This window comes from Protomyctophum bolini (genome assembly GCF_963924005.1).
Source record: "Protomyctophum bolini genome assembly, chromosome: 10".
Classification (NCBI taxonomy): Eukaryota; Metazoa; Chordata; class Actinopteri; order Myctophiformes; family Myctophidae; genus Protomyctophum; species Protomyctophum bolini.
In genome coordinates, this window is record NC_137871.1 from 7,258,658 (window position 1) to 7,274,121 (window position 15,464).

Genomic DNA, 15,464 nt, shown 5'->3' on the forward strand with positions numbered 1-15,464 from the left:
AGACCAGTGTCCATGACATCAGAGACAACTGCTACAATCTAAAATATCTAAAACCACATATTACACACATAAATACCCCCAGGAAAGTGATCTAAAGCTTCTAAACGTCATTAACATATATTTTTTTGCAAAAAGGGTGAAGTGTCCCTTTAAGAGTTTAGTAGTCTAAACTAACTAGTATGCTCCTCTCAAGAGTTTAGTAGTCTAAACTAACTAGGTTTAACCTAGTTAGTTGTTTAGACTACTAAACTCTTAAGATGAAACACACTAACCGTTAGTCTGTTTCCTCTTAGTTTAGTAGTCTAAACTAACTAGGTTAACCCATTCTGACCGGGAACCCGTTTTGGTGTTAGCATTATGTTATGCTTTAGCTATTGAAAAATAGCAGATCTACAAGCTCATACGAGCTTGTAGGTCTGCTATCTTTGAAAAATCGAAGAGCGACTGACATTTTTAGAATCTGATCTCAGGTCCGAATGGGTTCATCAGACCAGTGTGTGTCCAGTGAAAAACCTCGTATGAATCTGATCTCAGGTCAGAATGGGTTAACCACTAAATGACATGCAGTCCTGAGTGGGGTGGGGGGGGGGGGGGGGGCGGACCAAACAACATCTCAATCATGAATTTGTTTAACCCATTCTGACCTGAGATCAGATTCATACGAGGTTTCCACTGGACACACACTGGTCTGATTAGCCCATTCTGACCTGAGATCAGATTCTAAAAATGTGAGTCGTTCTTCGATTTAAAAAAAAATAGCAGACCTACAAGCTCGTAGCGCGCCACAGCTTGTAGATCTGCTATTTTTCAATAGCTAAAGCATAACATGATGCTAAGACCAAAATGGGTTCCCGTTCAGAATGGGTTAACTGTAAAAGGTAACAGAAATACACAGTCAGATCCAGACAGAATTTAACTCAATATATACTGTGCACGTACATATTGTCTGTTTTCAGTTGGTACTGTATGAAATATCCTGTCTACAGTAACGTGAATAGGATCAGATGGTTACATCTGGGGTTGCCTACTGTAGCTGGCAAACACACATTTCATATTTAATTTCCCTTTTTTAAGTTTTGTTCTACAGATTTTGTGCAGTATATTGTGTTTCCGTGGTAATAAATGTAACGTTTCGTGTAGTTGGTGCACAGACGCAGATATCAGAATCCGCGGCAGGCGTACGCCCCGGTTAGACCAGTCATTAGTCCTACAACTACAACCTATCTCAAACCCTCACCCTAAACCTAACCTCCCACGGGGCAGCACACCTAAACCTAACCTTAACCCATGTCTAACCAATGACTACAGTAGTCTAAACTAACTAAGTATGCACCCCAAATAAATACTGAAACCAGATATAACCATTAAGGAAAGTGTATGCATCCACTATACTCTTAAAGGTAATAGGTATATTCAGTGATTTCACTCGAAAAACCTTAGGTTTCGTTTTTGCTGTGGGACCTAAGCCTTCGTCCAATCAGGATAGAGAGTCAAAATGAAACCTAAGGTTTTTTTGACCCCCAGGGGTTAACTGGGGACAGGGAGGAACTCCTTATATGGTCAGCACACTCTATAGTAGAGAGGATTATCACAACAAAACAAAAACATAAGTGATATTTGAATTAAGTGAAATCACTGAATATACCTTTAATTTCCATTCTTCAGCCATTCAGTTGCAAAAACAAAATGGCGACCCCCTAGGAGGGTCGCGACCCACGGGTTGAGAACACCCTGCAGTAGAGCGTATACTGTGGCGTTAAAAGCTAAACCTGAAACAAAACGAGAAAACTAGTATGACCTTAAGTGGAATGTTCGCTGGCACCCAGAAGCACCGACACTGGGTGAAAATGAGGAGAGCCAAGCGGAGGACAAGAGGAGGGAGCCGAGATGGAAGAGTGGAGCAATGGAAAAGATGTGATGAACCACAATACGGAGGGAGGCCAAGAGGATGGGTTGAAAAGGTTAGGGAAGGAGAAAATGGACAGACAAAAGATCAACCAACCAGTGTCGATTTCGTCGACTAAAACCAAGACGAAAAATGTTCGTCGACTACCTTTTTTTCCACTGACAAAAACTAAATGGAAACTAAATGAAAACTAAGCTATGGTGACTAAAACTAAGACTAATGTATTGACAATTTCGTCAACAGCTAAAAACTAGACTAAATGCTAGGAAGGGGACTAGTTGGACAAGAGATCCAGTATGAGTCATTTTACACTTGGTTGGATGCTGAAAAAAGCAGATCTGCTATTTCAGCAAGTGTAAAATCAGTCATTACGACAACATCAAGGCCCACCAAAATACATCTCGACATTTAGTCGACCAAAACTAGACTAACACTAAGACATTCCAGGTGACTAAAATGTGACTAAAATTAAATTAAAACTATTCAAGAGACTAAAAACTAAATCAAAATTTGCTGCCAAAAACAACAGTGCAACAGACAGACAGACAGACAGACAGACAGACAGACAGACAGACAGACAGACAGACAGACAGACAGACAGACAGACAGACAGACAGACAGACAGACAGACAGACAGACAGACAGACAGACAGACAGACAGACAGACAGACAGACAGACAGACAGACAGACAGACAGACAGACAGACAGACAGACAGACAGACAGACAGACAGACAGACAGACAGACAGACAGACAGACAGACAGACAGACAGACAGACAGACAGACAGACAGACAGACAGACAGACAGACAGACAGACAGACAGACAGACAGACAGACAGACAGACAGACAGACAGACAGACAGACAGACAGACAGACAGACAGACAGACAGACAGACAGACAGACAGACAGACAGACAGACAGACAGACAGACAGACAGACAGACAGACAGACAGACAGACAGACAGACAGACAGACAGACAGACAGACAGACAGACAGACAGACAGACAGACAGACAGACAGACAGACAGACAGACAGACAGACAGACAGACAGACAGACAGACAGACAGACAGACAGACAGACAGACAGACAGACAGACAGACAGACAGACAGACAGACAGACAGACAGACAGACAGACAGACAGACAGACAGACAGACAGACAGACAGACAGACAGACAGACAGACAGACAGACAGACAGACAGACAGACAGACAGACAGACAGACAGACAGACAGACAGACAGACAGACAGACAGACAGACAGACAGACAGACAGACAGACAGACAGACAGACAGACAGACAGACAGACAGACAGACAGACAGACAGACAGACAGACAGACAGACAGACAGACAGACAGACAGACAGACAGACAGACAGACAGACAGACAGACAGACAGACAGACAGACAGACAGACAGACAGACAGACAGACAGACAGACAGACAGACAGACAGACAGACAGACAGACAGACAGACAGACAGACAGACAGACAGACAGACAGACAGACAGACAGACAGACAGACAGACAGACAGACAGACAAATCAACTAACAGCCCAACAGAGAGTGAAGAATGAAACCCAATGAAAGGGTCAATTTGATTTTTTCTTTGACTTTCTTTTGCCTGTGAAACAAAACAGCACGGGGGTAAAAAGAAAAAAAATGGATGGACGGAGTCAGCTGAAAGAAAAGACACCAGACAGACGCGGGGAAAACAGCAGGGAGGATGAGGAGGAGAGGAGCGAGGGATGGCGGGAGGGGATTGAGAGAATGTGAGGAGGAGGAGGAGGAGGAGGGGAAGTGAAGGAGAGGAAAGTAAAACCACAGGTTGAGCCAGGGAATTATCCCTGTCTGCTTCCGTTAAGATTGACATGGACCACGCCTGACAGACAGAGGGGGCTGTGGGAGGAGAGAGAGAGAGAGAGAGAGAGAGAGAGAGAGGGAGAGAATAAAAGAGAGGAACTCGGGTTCGAGGGAGATGAAAAGAGAGGGACAGAGAGAGCGAAGGAGGGAGATAGGATAGGGTAGGGAAATCAAGAGGGTGGTAATGAGGGAGGAACGGAAAAAGAGGAACAAAACGGGAAAGACAAAGAGAGGGGAGGAAGTGAGAGAGATGGAGAAAGAGAGGAGAGAGGGAACGAGAGAAGAAAACGAGAGAAAGTGTGAGAGACACGTTTGCAAGCGCCAAACCATCCCTATAAAGCCAGCGCTAAGTACTAAGTAAACACTGTCTGTGTGTTATTGTTTAACGTTTGCCAAACTGGAACCAGAGAAGGCCCCGTCTCGTAGCCTGGGGCTCGCTTGAACACACACTTCCCATGGATCCCCCCCCCCCCCCCCACCCCCCTCTCTCATGTGCCTGTCGTTTTGCTGCCAATGCGTGGTCTTATCTGACCCTCATTTGGAAAATGCGTGCGTGCGCGAACGGACCGAAACCGTACAGTGTTCAAACGATACTGGACACTTTATGCAACATGTCTTTTAAAAACACTGCAAGCTCAAGTGCAGCATTAATGGCACGACATGGCGCTGGCTGGCTATATCGACACACACACACACACACACACACACACCAGCTCCTACAAATACACCAGGGTTTGTAAGATCCAAAGCCCAGAGACCGACCGGGGGTCAGCACCTGGGATGTTTGCGAGTCAAACCCTGGATTGGATACTGAAATAGAGCAGGGGAGGAAAAACAGGCGAGAGTGAAAACATGGAGTGAGAGAAAGAGAAGAGGCTGGAGGAGGAGAGAGAGAGAGAGAGAGAGAGAGAGTGAGCAGGAAGCGAAGGTGAGTCAGCGAAGAAAAGGGATAAAGAGGGAGAGATGAGAGCTACACAAGACCCTCTCTGTAACCTCATTAGCAACAGATCAAAGTGTTTATACGTGTGTGTGTGTGTGTGTGTGTGTGTGTGTGTGTGTGTGTGTGTGTGTGTGTGTGTGTGTGTGTGTGTGTGTCTGTTACTAATGTGGTGCCCTTTATTAAATGCCACATTAATCCTTCCATGGGGTCAAACGGGCAGAGAGGAGGGGTTAGGATAGACAGGCGAGTGGAGGGAATGAGGAATATACGGATGCAGAAAAGGGCACATTAAAAAGGAAGGAGAATGGAAAGATGGGATGAAAATGAAGGAGGGAGGATAGAGATGGGTGCATCGGATATAGCAAGGGGGGGGAATGGAAGGAAAGGTATAAGAGAGCGAGAACGAGATGGAGATAAAGGGATTTTTATCATAAAAGTGTTTGCTACACATTCCTTTGGTTTTGTTTTTCAGAGCATGACATCTACAAACATGACTCCCACACAAAAAAAAGCACACCTTCATTGACCCAAATATACTCAAGCACTCAATACACAAGTCCTCCATTTTTATTTATACTCAAACAATACTTGTGCATTAACTATAAGTTCTTAAAAACTACTCCTCCACGCATTTTTTTCTTTCCTATACTTTAAAGGGAGGGAGGGAAGGCCCGATTCATAGATTGTATTACATTTTAGAAGAGATACGTGAAGGCTGGAATGGAGTGAAAAAAGAAGGGATGAAAGGAGAGAGCAGAGAGAGAGAGAGATAGAGAGAGAGAGAGAGAGAGAGAGAGAGAGAAAGAAAGGGATGCAGAGGAGTTGTGGAAATGGCTTAGAATCCATTAACCATCATATGAATCAAAAAAGCTTAAAAAGCCAAAACGTTGCATTCCTCCCAGTATGCTCTCAATCAACTGCCAGCTGCATACTCTACGTCAGCGATGACTAACCGATCACCAGCCTGAATCATCTTTCACGTCACCTCTTTATTCTGTTCTGTATGTTTCGCTGACCTGGATGTAGGGGAAACCGAAACAGAAATTGTGTTTTCCAGGTCGCAGCTGGATCTGGGCCCAGGGCACTGTGGGGGACTGACAGCAAGTACCCTTCAAGACAAAATAGTGACTTCCACCAGTACATTTAATGAGAAAATTATCACCATTTCTGTCATGAGGCGGTGTTCATAAAAATGGTTTCACCTGGACTTTACGTCCCTCCAACAGTGTTGTCACAGTTGGAGACAGAGTAGTCGAAGCCAAGCCCAATACGGATTCACAGCTGGTGGGACATTTGTTTCAAGGATCTTATATTCAGACAGTAGGAGGCTCGGAGCTACAGCAAACCTCCGCCTCTCTTCTACTCTATATTCCCACCGCAACATCGGACAGCGTTTAGCAGGACAGTATTTGTCACGCATTCTCGCTTCACGCTCGCACGCTATAGGAAACGGGTGTTAACGGTGACAAACTGGGTACTGCATTGGCCATTTCCCATGTTTTTTTTACCCAAGTAAAAATCAATACTACTACTACTACAAGTAAAAGTCTAGAATTCAAAATGTACTGGAGTAAACGTACAAAAGTATTGGCTTCAAAATGTACTTAAAAGTACTAAAAGCTAAAGTAGTCATATGCAGAATATTTCGTTTCTCGTTTTCAAATGTATAAAAATATTTTTTTAAATATTAGATCTACAAGCTTGTAGATCGGCTATTTTCAAAATAGCAAATAATGTATATAGGGCTGAAGTGGTTAACCCATTCTGACCGGGCACCCATTTTGGTGTTAGCATCATGTTATGCTTTAGCTATTGAAAAATAGCAGATCTACAAGCTCATAGCGCGCCACCGAGTGGCGCGCTACGAGCTTGTAGGTCTGCTATTTTAGAAAAATCGAAGAGCGACTGACATTTTTAGAATCTGATCTCCGGTCAGAATGGGTTAATCAGACCAGTGTGTGTCCAGTGGAAACCTCGTATGAATCTGATCTCAGGTCAGAATGGGTTAATAGATGTTTTGTAATAATAATCCAAATCTACAACGCACAAGTAGTAACTAAAGTCGTCAAATAAACGCTGTTGTGTTATAGATAGGGTGACATCACCAGCTGGCTCCTAAGCTAGCCTACAGCAGATGGCCAGTTCGCCACCCTGGCTTGACACCACCAGAGATGTCAAGCTCCACGCAGGTTTGGGGTTGGGTCACCCTTTAATATCGGTACAGCTGATGCCATCTAACTGCTAGAACATGTTGCTATAGCTTAGCTTAACCTTTGCTTCGTGACCAAGTTAACTCGGTGTTTATTCATGCCTCGCATGAATAAACATTTAATCGTAAGGATATTTTTTTAATTAATGCGTGAATCCTTAGAATATAGTGTAACTGTTTTTTTATTTTTTATTATCCCACGATTTTGTAACCCATTTTTCAATGGGTTACATAGATAATTTGTCAATTATCTATGTGATCCTAGGCTCTACACACCCTAGCCAACCTAGTCCCCATATATGGGGGACATGGGGAGAGCAACGGACTTTAACTCATACTTCCTTCATGCCTGAGTGCCCAAAGTTGCTCCTTTACACCTGACTGGTGGGAGTTTCCCTGGTCGGACGTGGCGCGCCGCGTGGAAGGAACACGTTATTCCAACCAGTTCCTTTCCCCTCCATCAGGTGGCCCGGCTGGCCAGGGGGAGACCAGGATTACTGCATGTTTTTTTTAGAATATAGTGTAACTGTTGAAAGAAATCTGACCAGTCTGAAGTGAGTGGTGCTGTACTGTACTGTACTGTACTGTACTGTACTGTACTCGTGCTGCAGTACTATACTGTATTGTATACAATGGGGGTCAACAAACGCCATTTCCGTACTCGGACGGTCAGACAGACACAGCCAGGGACACACATAGCTGAGTGGCTAGCACCACTCTAAAAGGGATATGGCATTCAACCCAGTAGACATTGTCATGGCCAGAGTTGGGTGTAACGAGTAACGGGAAATCTCGTTACTGTAACGACACTACTTTGGTCGGTAGCGAGTAATATAACGACACTACTCCTCCAAAATTGATAATCACACTACAGTTACTGGTCGCTGCAGCGCTTGAGTTACTCGTTACTTAATTGCGTCATGTGGCTGCTTTCAGCAGTGTTGCTTTGGACTTGGAGAATAATGCACACAACGGAGATGAGTTGAACATGAACAGTAATGGTGCGCTGGCAACGCACTAGCGGAGTCGCGGACTAGAACATGTCAAACCGGTGTCAGATCAGCAGCAGCACAGCACTTTTCGTTACTGTCGTGGACTCGTAGGGTGGCCAGACGTCCGGTTTTAGACCCACCTTTCCTCCTCCCACCTCAACCTCCGTTTTCTTTTGTAATATATCCTACAGTGCTTGTGTCATAAGCTCATAACTGTCATTTACGTCGTCTCTGTATTAAAATCTCCGCAGCAGCACTCCTCCGCTCCACACAGCGAGCCAGTATCCCACTGTCAAAGAGACAGAGCAGACGCTGGGGTGTTGCCATGTCCGCTTATTATAAGCGACTTTGGGCTTGTTTTATAATAGCCTATTTTTAGCTTGTTTTCATAGACATGACTGCTTGTTTCTCTTCCAAAACCTGGTAACACTGCCAGTGGGAGGGTCGGTTTGTTTGTTGTAGAATGTGTACTAGTTAGTTAATGCAAAGATGAATAAACTAAATATGTTAAAACTACATTTAATGAGCAATGGAGCAGGGAACTCCACATCATAAAGAAAGGGATCCTAAAGCACTGTGAACATATAGGCTACTGATTTCTCTCAGTCTCATTATTTTTATTTGAATATATTGATTTGATTGATTGAATAATTGATTAGAAGTTTGCATAGAAAAAGTTTTACAAGGTCAAGAGAACCACCGTTTTGGAAAGGCCCATTTTGTTTTATTCCTCCACAACCTGGTAAAGAGCATAAAGACATATCTTGTGTATGTCCTCCTTATTAGGATTATAAAGATTGTTAAGTGGTAAATTATGTGACAATGTGACAGGCAATGTTATGGAGTAACGCAAAAGTAATGTAACGAGTAGTGTAACTAGTTACTTTCTCCAGGGAGTAATAAAGTAAAGTAAGGCATTACTTTTTTCAAAGTAATATGTAATATGTAGTGCCTTACTTTTAAGAGTAACGGACCCCAACTCTGGTCATGGCTTTATTGTTAGATGTCGGTATATATATATGCATCATGATATAAGTGTTTTAAGTGCCTCATTCACGGAATATTTTGTTTCCCCCATCATAACTATACAAATGTGATGATATTTTGGGTAGAATCGTTCTAAAAACCTTGCTGCTGTTCCACATAATAGCCAACCAAGTTGAAGAAATCACAAGACAGACAGAGAACATTGATTTTGCACCAATCCATATGAGTGAAATCAGTCTTATCGCCGTAGATATGATGGGTTGAAGAAAAACCAGTGGAGTAGCAGCGATAGAAGAATGAAATGTTAAGAGAGCAATAACTTGAACGGCAAACCACTCTCGCAGGCAGCCCAGCTGCCGGCTGGAGGTAACCACGGTGATGCGGGGCTGAAATTGGGCTCGTCTGGTAAACATCAATTTAACCAGATTGGACTGGTAAACACACACACGCGTGCGCGAGCGCGTACAGGCGCACACACACACACTCTGTCACTGTCTCACAGACACACACCATATATATACCTCTGGTTTAGGAAACCTTGTAAGTATAAAGGAAATGCAGTGGCCAATTAGATTTAAGAGTGTAAGCTGATCTATGTGGTTGTTCCTGACCTAAATATAGCTTTTATACGCACACAGATAAAGTCAACGAAAACGCTAATGATTTCGGAGTTTGTGTTGTATAGAAGGTGGTCTCAGGTATTTGAGAGGTTTTTGGGAGTGAAACGTGTGTGTGGCGTGTTTGTTTGCATGCGCGCGCGCGCGCGTGTGTGTGTGTGTGTGTCTACGGGTGCACAGACTATTTGATTTTGGACCGACAGGAAATTGACTTCCCCTGCGGGCTTGGGTGAACAGGACGAGAGAGAGAGAGAGAGAGAGAGAGAGAGAGGCAGAGTGGTTGAAATCTGCAACGGTTCTGTGTTTGTTTTTATTGAATTCCATAATGGGCCACTTTTAGCTAATACACAGGGCCAACCCAGCCAACTTCAAAGAACCTCACGCACGCGCACACACGTTCAGACACAGAGACACACATTCACTCTCGCACAGACACACCGTACTGTAGGTATGCACGTGCACAGTGCACGCGCCACAGTAAAATAAAATATCAGTCAAGGTTCTGGAGAAAGTCCACTTGTCCAAACACTGATGAAGCCCGATATTGGAAAACATCACGCACACACACACGAGCACACACACACACACGAGCACACACACACACACACACACACACACACACACACACACACACACACACACACACACACACACACACACACACACACACACTCTCTCTCTCTGCCGGTTATATACTGCCACCCTGTGGTGACTTTGTACCATAGCAGTGTCATAGCTCCATGTGTGTTATTCACTGGTATCCACATACTATTCACTTATCTCTTATTACTAATATTCACTATCATGTATGGAACTTTGTTGCTACCAAAACTAAATATCTTTCTAATGATAAAAAGTTGTGATATTCATCAGGATGTGTCGGTTCAAGTTCAATAGATTCTTCATCAGGCTACTAATCCACTTTAGAATTTAGATCCTCATCCGATCAGATTGGATCCGTTCACTGGGGGATCTTCAGTGCATTAGGGTGCATGTCAGTTCCCAGCTCGGATGCATGTCAAGATGCCCTCAGCCCAAGCTCAGCTGTACTCGCCAAAATTCTCTTAACTCGACACCTGGGATATAATGCAGCGTGGAACGTATACGAGAGGGAGGAAAAGAGCAGGCGTTGAGGTGGGAAAATAAAGAGCAGAGGAAAGGAGAAGTGTATAGAACACCACAATGTAACACTTCGTCAAGCCAAACTGTCTTGACGAATCACCCGTCAACTCAACAGACGAGGAGGAGGAGGAGGAGGAGGAGAGGAAGCAGCCAAAGTGGGAATAATAATGTGAAAATCAGAGGATGTTAGCGCTGCAGAGTATAGCGTCACAGGGATTGGGATGATTATAACAGGCCTGCTTCAAAGTAAGCCTTGCCGAGCCATGAGGCCCATATAGGGCAGGAGCCTATATCTCCCGTTTCGGTATAGTGTGAGGCAGCTTGATGTACAAGTACACCCCCTGGACATGATGTACAAGTACACCCCCTCTACATGATGTACAAGTACACCCCCTGGATATGACGCTATAGTATGTCACAGGGACTTACCCCAGTCCAACCCTTGATGCTGAGTGCCAAGCAGAGAGGCACTGGGTCCCATTTTTTTTAGAATCTTTGGGGATGGAACCCCGACCTTCCATGCAGTCTCTGGGTGCATACTTAGTTTAGACTAGTCATTGGTTAGACATGGGTTAAGGTTAGGTTTAGGTGTGCTGCCCCGTGGGAGGTTAGGGTTTAGGGTGAGGGTTTGAGATAGGTTGTAGTTGTAGGACTACTGACTGGTCTAACCAATGACTATAGTCTAAACCAAAAACTGTCTAAACTAAGTACTGCACCCGCAGTCTCAGGGCGGACAGGACACTGAGACTAACCACAAGGCGACTGAGCTCATGGTGACCTGTTTCAAACGGGTTACTGAATCAGGAGGATTCCAATCTGCAGGAATCCATCGGCAAAATAATTGTTTGTTTCCATATAGGCCAAGCCATGTAATAAAGTATGGTAAATTATGAAAAATGAATAAGCACTTATTGCAGGGTCTGGAGAGGGAGTGAGTGACCATGGGGGGATCTGTGCTGTGTCAGTGTGTCCCACACAAACCCCAACAGACAACATCCCCGTCGCGATACCGTTTACGCTGCTCTTCCTTTTTGCCCCGCTCAGCATTTTCTATATCGCCCCGACGATGGCCCGCCTCCAGAACTCACAGCCAACATTTCAATTGGCCGTTAGCATGTTCACTTGTAACCTAAAAAAAACAAAAAAACAAATGTACTATAAACAGTTGTCAATCAAAGCAGGCCTCCGGGGCTCCTTAGCTCGTTAGCCAATAAGAGGCTGCGGGGACACAGGGAAAGCTTTGTCCTGGTGTTTAGCTCTGAGGTCTATAGGGGAGACCACCAGCCGTCCTTTAGTGTTTTCCTTGCGTTTCGCTTGTTTTCGCCGGTAAGAGCATAAGGACCATGGGGTGAACGGAGGCACAGTCAACTTTACTACCCCACTGTCTCTCTCTCTCTCTCTCTTTCCCTCTTGTCTATCTCTCTTGGCCATGCCAAACCACTGTCTCTACAGCTGTCTGTCTCTTCTCCAGCTAAAAACCACACACACACACACACACACACACACACACACACACACACACACACACACACACACACACACACACACACACACACACACACACACACACACACACACACACACACACACACACACACACACACACACACACACACACACACACACACACACACACACACCCCTCTCTCTGTCTCTCAGGGTCAGGCATGGTCCAAAAGGTCATCCCTTTTTCAGATTAAACAATTTCCTTGGAAACATCACATACTGTAACAGTGCCCCCCCCACTGCCCCCGTCCTCCAGCTGAGGTTCCTGAGGGCAACGTCTGGCTTTCAGGCATGATGACGTCATGTGGCAGCCAGGTCTATGGACTTTGCATTAAGCATGCCCCCCCCCCCCCCCCCCCCCCGTGAAATACAAAAGAAAACAAAGGCGGCCCTCCCCTCAGAGAAGTGTGATTGTTTTTTTTTTTTAAACCCCTGTCTGTTGTGGAGTATATGCAGTATCGATTAGCCTACTGTGAAAGACATCATCACATAATGGTAACAAACACGGTGATATATATTCAATATTATCGGCCAAAGGCCAAAGCATTGCATATCTACAAGCTTACATCACATGCCGATGTCACACATACTGTGAGCTTCTACATACGTCACCCATTTTTACTATTTGAAATCCTTTATGTGTGAGAAAGATGCTACAGTAGTTACTCTATAGCTTGTGGCTTTATCTTGGAACAAAAGGAGAAAAGTGAAACGACGACTTGGGAGTTTGCTTTGGGGTCAGACGATTTACAGTCTGCTCCCCAATGCACAGAATGTTAATGGTATTAAAGAAAATGCATGTGCTAACCCTGTGTACTTCCATTTCCCTGTGTGTGTGTGTGTGTGGGCAGTGTGGAGTCAGTGAACGACGGTATGTTCCACTCGGTGGAGCTTCTGATCCAGAACCACTCTCTGAGCCTGGTGGTGGACCACGGAGCCCCCAAGAGTCTGAGCAAGCTACCGCGACAGCCCTCCGTCGACCACACCACGCAGCTCTACATAGGAGGTACACGCACGCACGCACGCACAGTATACATGTATACTGTATAGTGTACGGTCACACACCTGTATAGGAGGAGGAAGGATTTAGCACAACTGCCGCACCACAAAAAAAGGATGACTTTAGTTGTTCTTTCGTGGCGGCGTGCATGGTGCACCGAAGATAGCAGAACAAACAAGCTCACAAAGCGCAAAAGCGATGTGTTGTGAGCTTGTGGATTTGCTATTTCCGGTGCACATACTAAGTACACCTTGAGTCAGTCGTTCTCAAAGTAGAAAAAGGAAAGTAGTTCCTAATACAGCGTCACACAGTACATTTCAACCGTGCGCTTTATCGGCTTTTCAAAAATAGCAGATCTACAGGCTGACAAGACTACATGACGCGCCGTGACCTTGTACTGTATACATCTGCTATTTTTTTAATCTTTTGAGAAATATCATATTTGGAAAATTTGCTTGGAAAAAAAAAAGTAGAATTGTCACTTCTGGGGGCAGGGGTTGAAACTAAGGTCTCAGAGGCACTTGCCCATCGAGGGAGTACAGGTTCTGTTCTACTAGTAAATTGGCCATTATAAAATGATATTTGAATGAATTAATTTTCTGGGGCTGTGCGATAAAAAAATGTCATAACTCAATTTGCATGCCAAATACCCTATTGTACATATAGCTATGAATATGCATGGGTTCATACGTCCCCTCTCAAACAAGCATTTGCCCCGGTCGGGGGCAACCTGAAAACAAACTCCACCTGCCCCGACTATTTGCGACTATTTACCTGCCCATGTGGGCAACCCTTAACCCATTCTGACCTGAGATCAGATTCATACGAGGTTTCCACTGGACACACACTGGTCTGATTAACCCATTCTGACCCGAGATCAGATTCTAAAAATGTCAGTCGCTCTTCGATTTTTCAAAAATAGCAGACCTATACAAGCTCGTAGCGCGCCACTCGGTGGCGCGCTATGAGCTTGTAGATCTGCTGTTTTTCAATAGCTAAAGCGTAACACGATGCCGACACCAAAATGGGTTCCCGTTCAGAATGGGTTAAGTGTCAAGTGTCAACACCTGGCACAAAACATCTCCAGACGGCGCGGTCAAATGCATATGAATTCTCAGAGGTCTGAGAACTACTGCCTATACGTATTCATCATTTCATTCCTACTTTCACTATACCGTCCTCTCTCTCTCCCTCCCTCCCTCCCTCTCCTCTCAGGAGTGCCGTCCCAGGTGGCGGCGTCAGGCCTGCGCCTCAGCCCGGAGCGCTCCCTGCCCTCCTCCCCCGCCCACCAGGCCTTCAGCGGCTGCATTCACAACGTGCGCATCAACGGCGAGCTCCAGGACCTCCAGGCCTCCCGGGGGGCCTCGCCGCAGGCCCCCGCCCAGGGCAAGGTATATACAGTAGGAAGAGAACCACGGCACGCACGCACGTACACACACACACACAGGGACAGGAGAGAGAAAGAGAGAGAGAGAGAGAGAGAGAGAGAAAGAGAGCAGTGGTGGGGAAAAAGCGCTCACTTTTTTTACTTTTTTTTGTACAAAAGTATTGGTGTCAAAACGTACTTAAAGGACCAAACGTAAAAGTACTCATCATGCAGAACGTTTCAAGTTTTCAAATGTGTGTATATATATATATATATATATATATATATATATATATATATATATATATATATATATATGAAAATAGCCAATCTATTGTATTGTATGTATATTGTCTGGTTTAGTTTGTATTGTCAATTGTCAGTCGTTTCGTTTGTCTGATTAAAATTCAATAAAAAGTTAATTGATCTACACGCTCACAGTGCACCGTGATGTGCCACATTGTGTAGATCGGCTATTTGAAAACGTTTTCTCAAATGGCTGAAATGAAGTCGTTAACGTATGTTTTGTAATAATAATAATAATAATAATAATAGTAATAATCAAAATCTACAAGTAAACTAATAGTGACTAATGTTTTCAAATAAATGTGGTGGAGTGAAAGTACAATGTTTCGATCCGAGATGTAGTGGTGTAGAAGTAAAAGTGTACAAGTAAAAGTGTACAAGGAAAAGTGTACAAGGAAAAGTGTACAAGGAAAAGTGTACAAGTAAAAGTGTACAAGTAAAAGTGTACAAGTAAAAGTGTACAAGTAAAAGTGTACAAGTAAAAGTGTACAAGTAAAAGTGTAAAGTACAAGTGCCTCAAAATGTTACTTAAGTACAGTAGGGGAGAGCCGCCAAGGTTGCAACGCTTCACGGTTGTAACATGGAATCTCTTGATTGGTCAACGGCACCATGATTATATGGCGCCAATATTATATGTTCTAAAA

General features: G+C 44.3%; 2 protein-coding genes across 2 annotated transcripts in view; one reads left to right on the top strand and one right to left on the bottom strand.

The window, feature by feature from the left end:
- Positions 1-15,464, bottom strand: part of LOC308322131 (uncharacterized protein) — a gene marked incomplete at its 3' end in the record, with an annotated part of 567,861 nt that overhangs the window by 533,964 nt on the left and 18,433 nt on the right. The gene's annotated exons all lie outside the window — the stretch shown is intronic.
- The window catches only part of slit3 (slit homolog 3), a gene marked incomplete at its 3' end in the record, with an annotated part of 88,019 nt that overhangs the window by 68,992 nt on the left and 3,563 nt on the right, over positions 1-15,464 (top strand). The window contains 2 exon segments of the mRNA XM_080774338.1: positions 13,000-13,154; positions 14,364-14,534. Of these exon segments, the coding sequence (XP_080630464.1) occupies positions 13,000-13,154; positions 14,364-14,534 (326 nt within the window).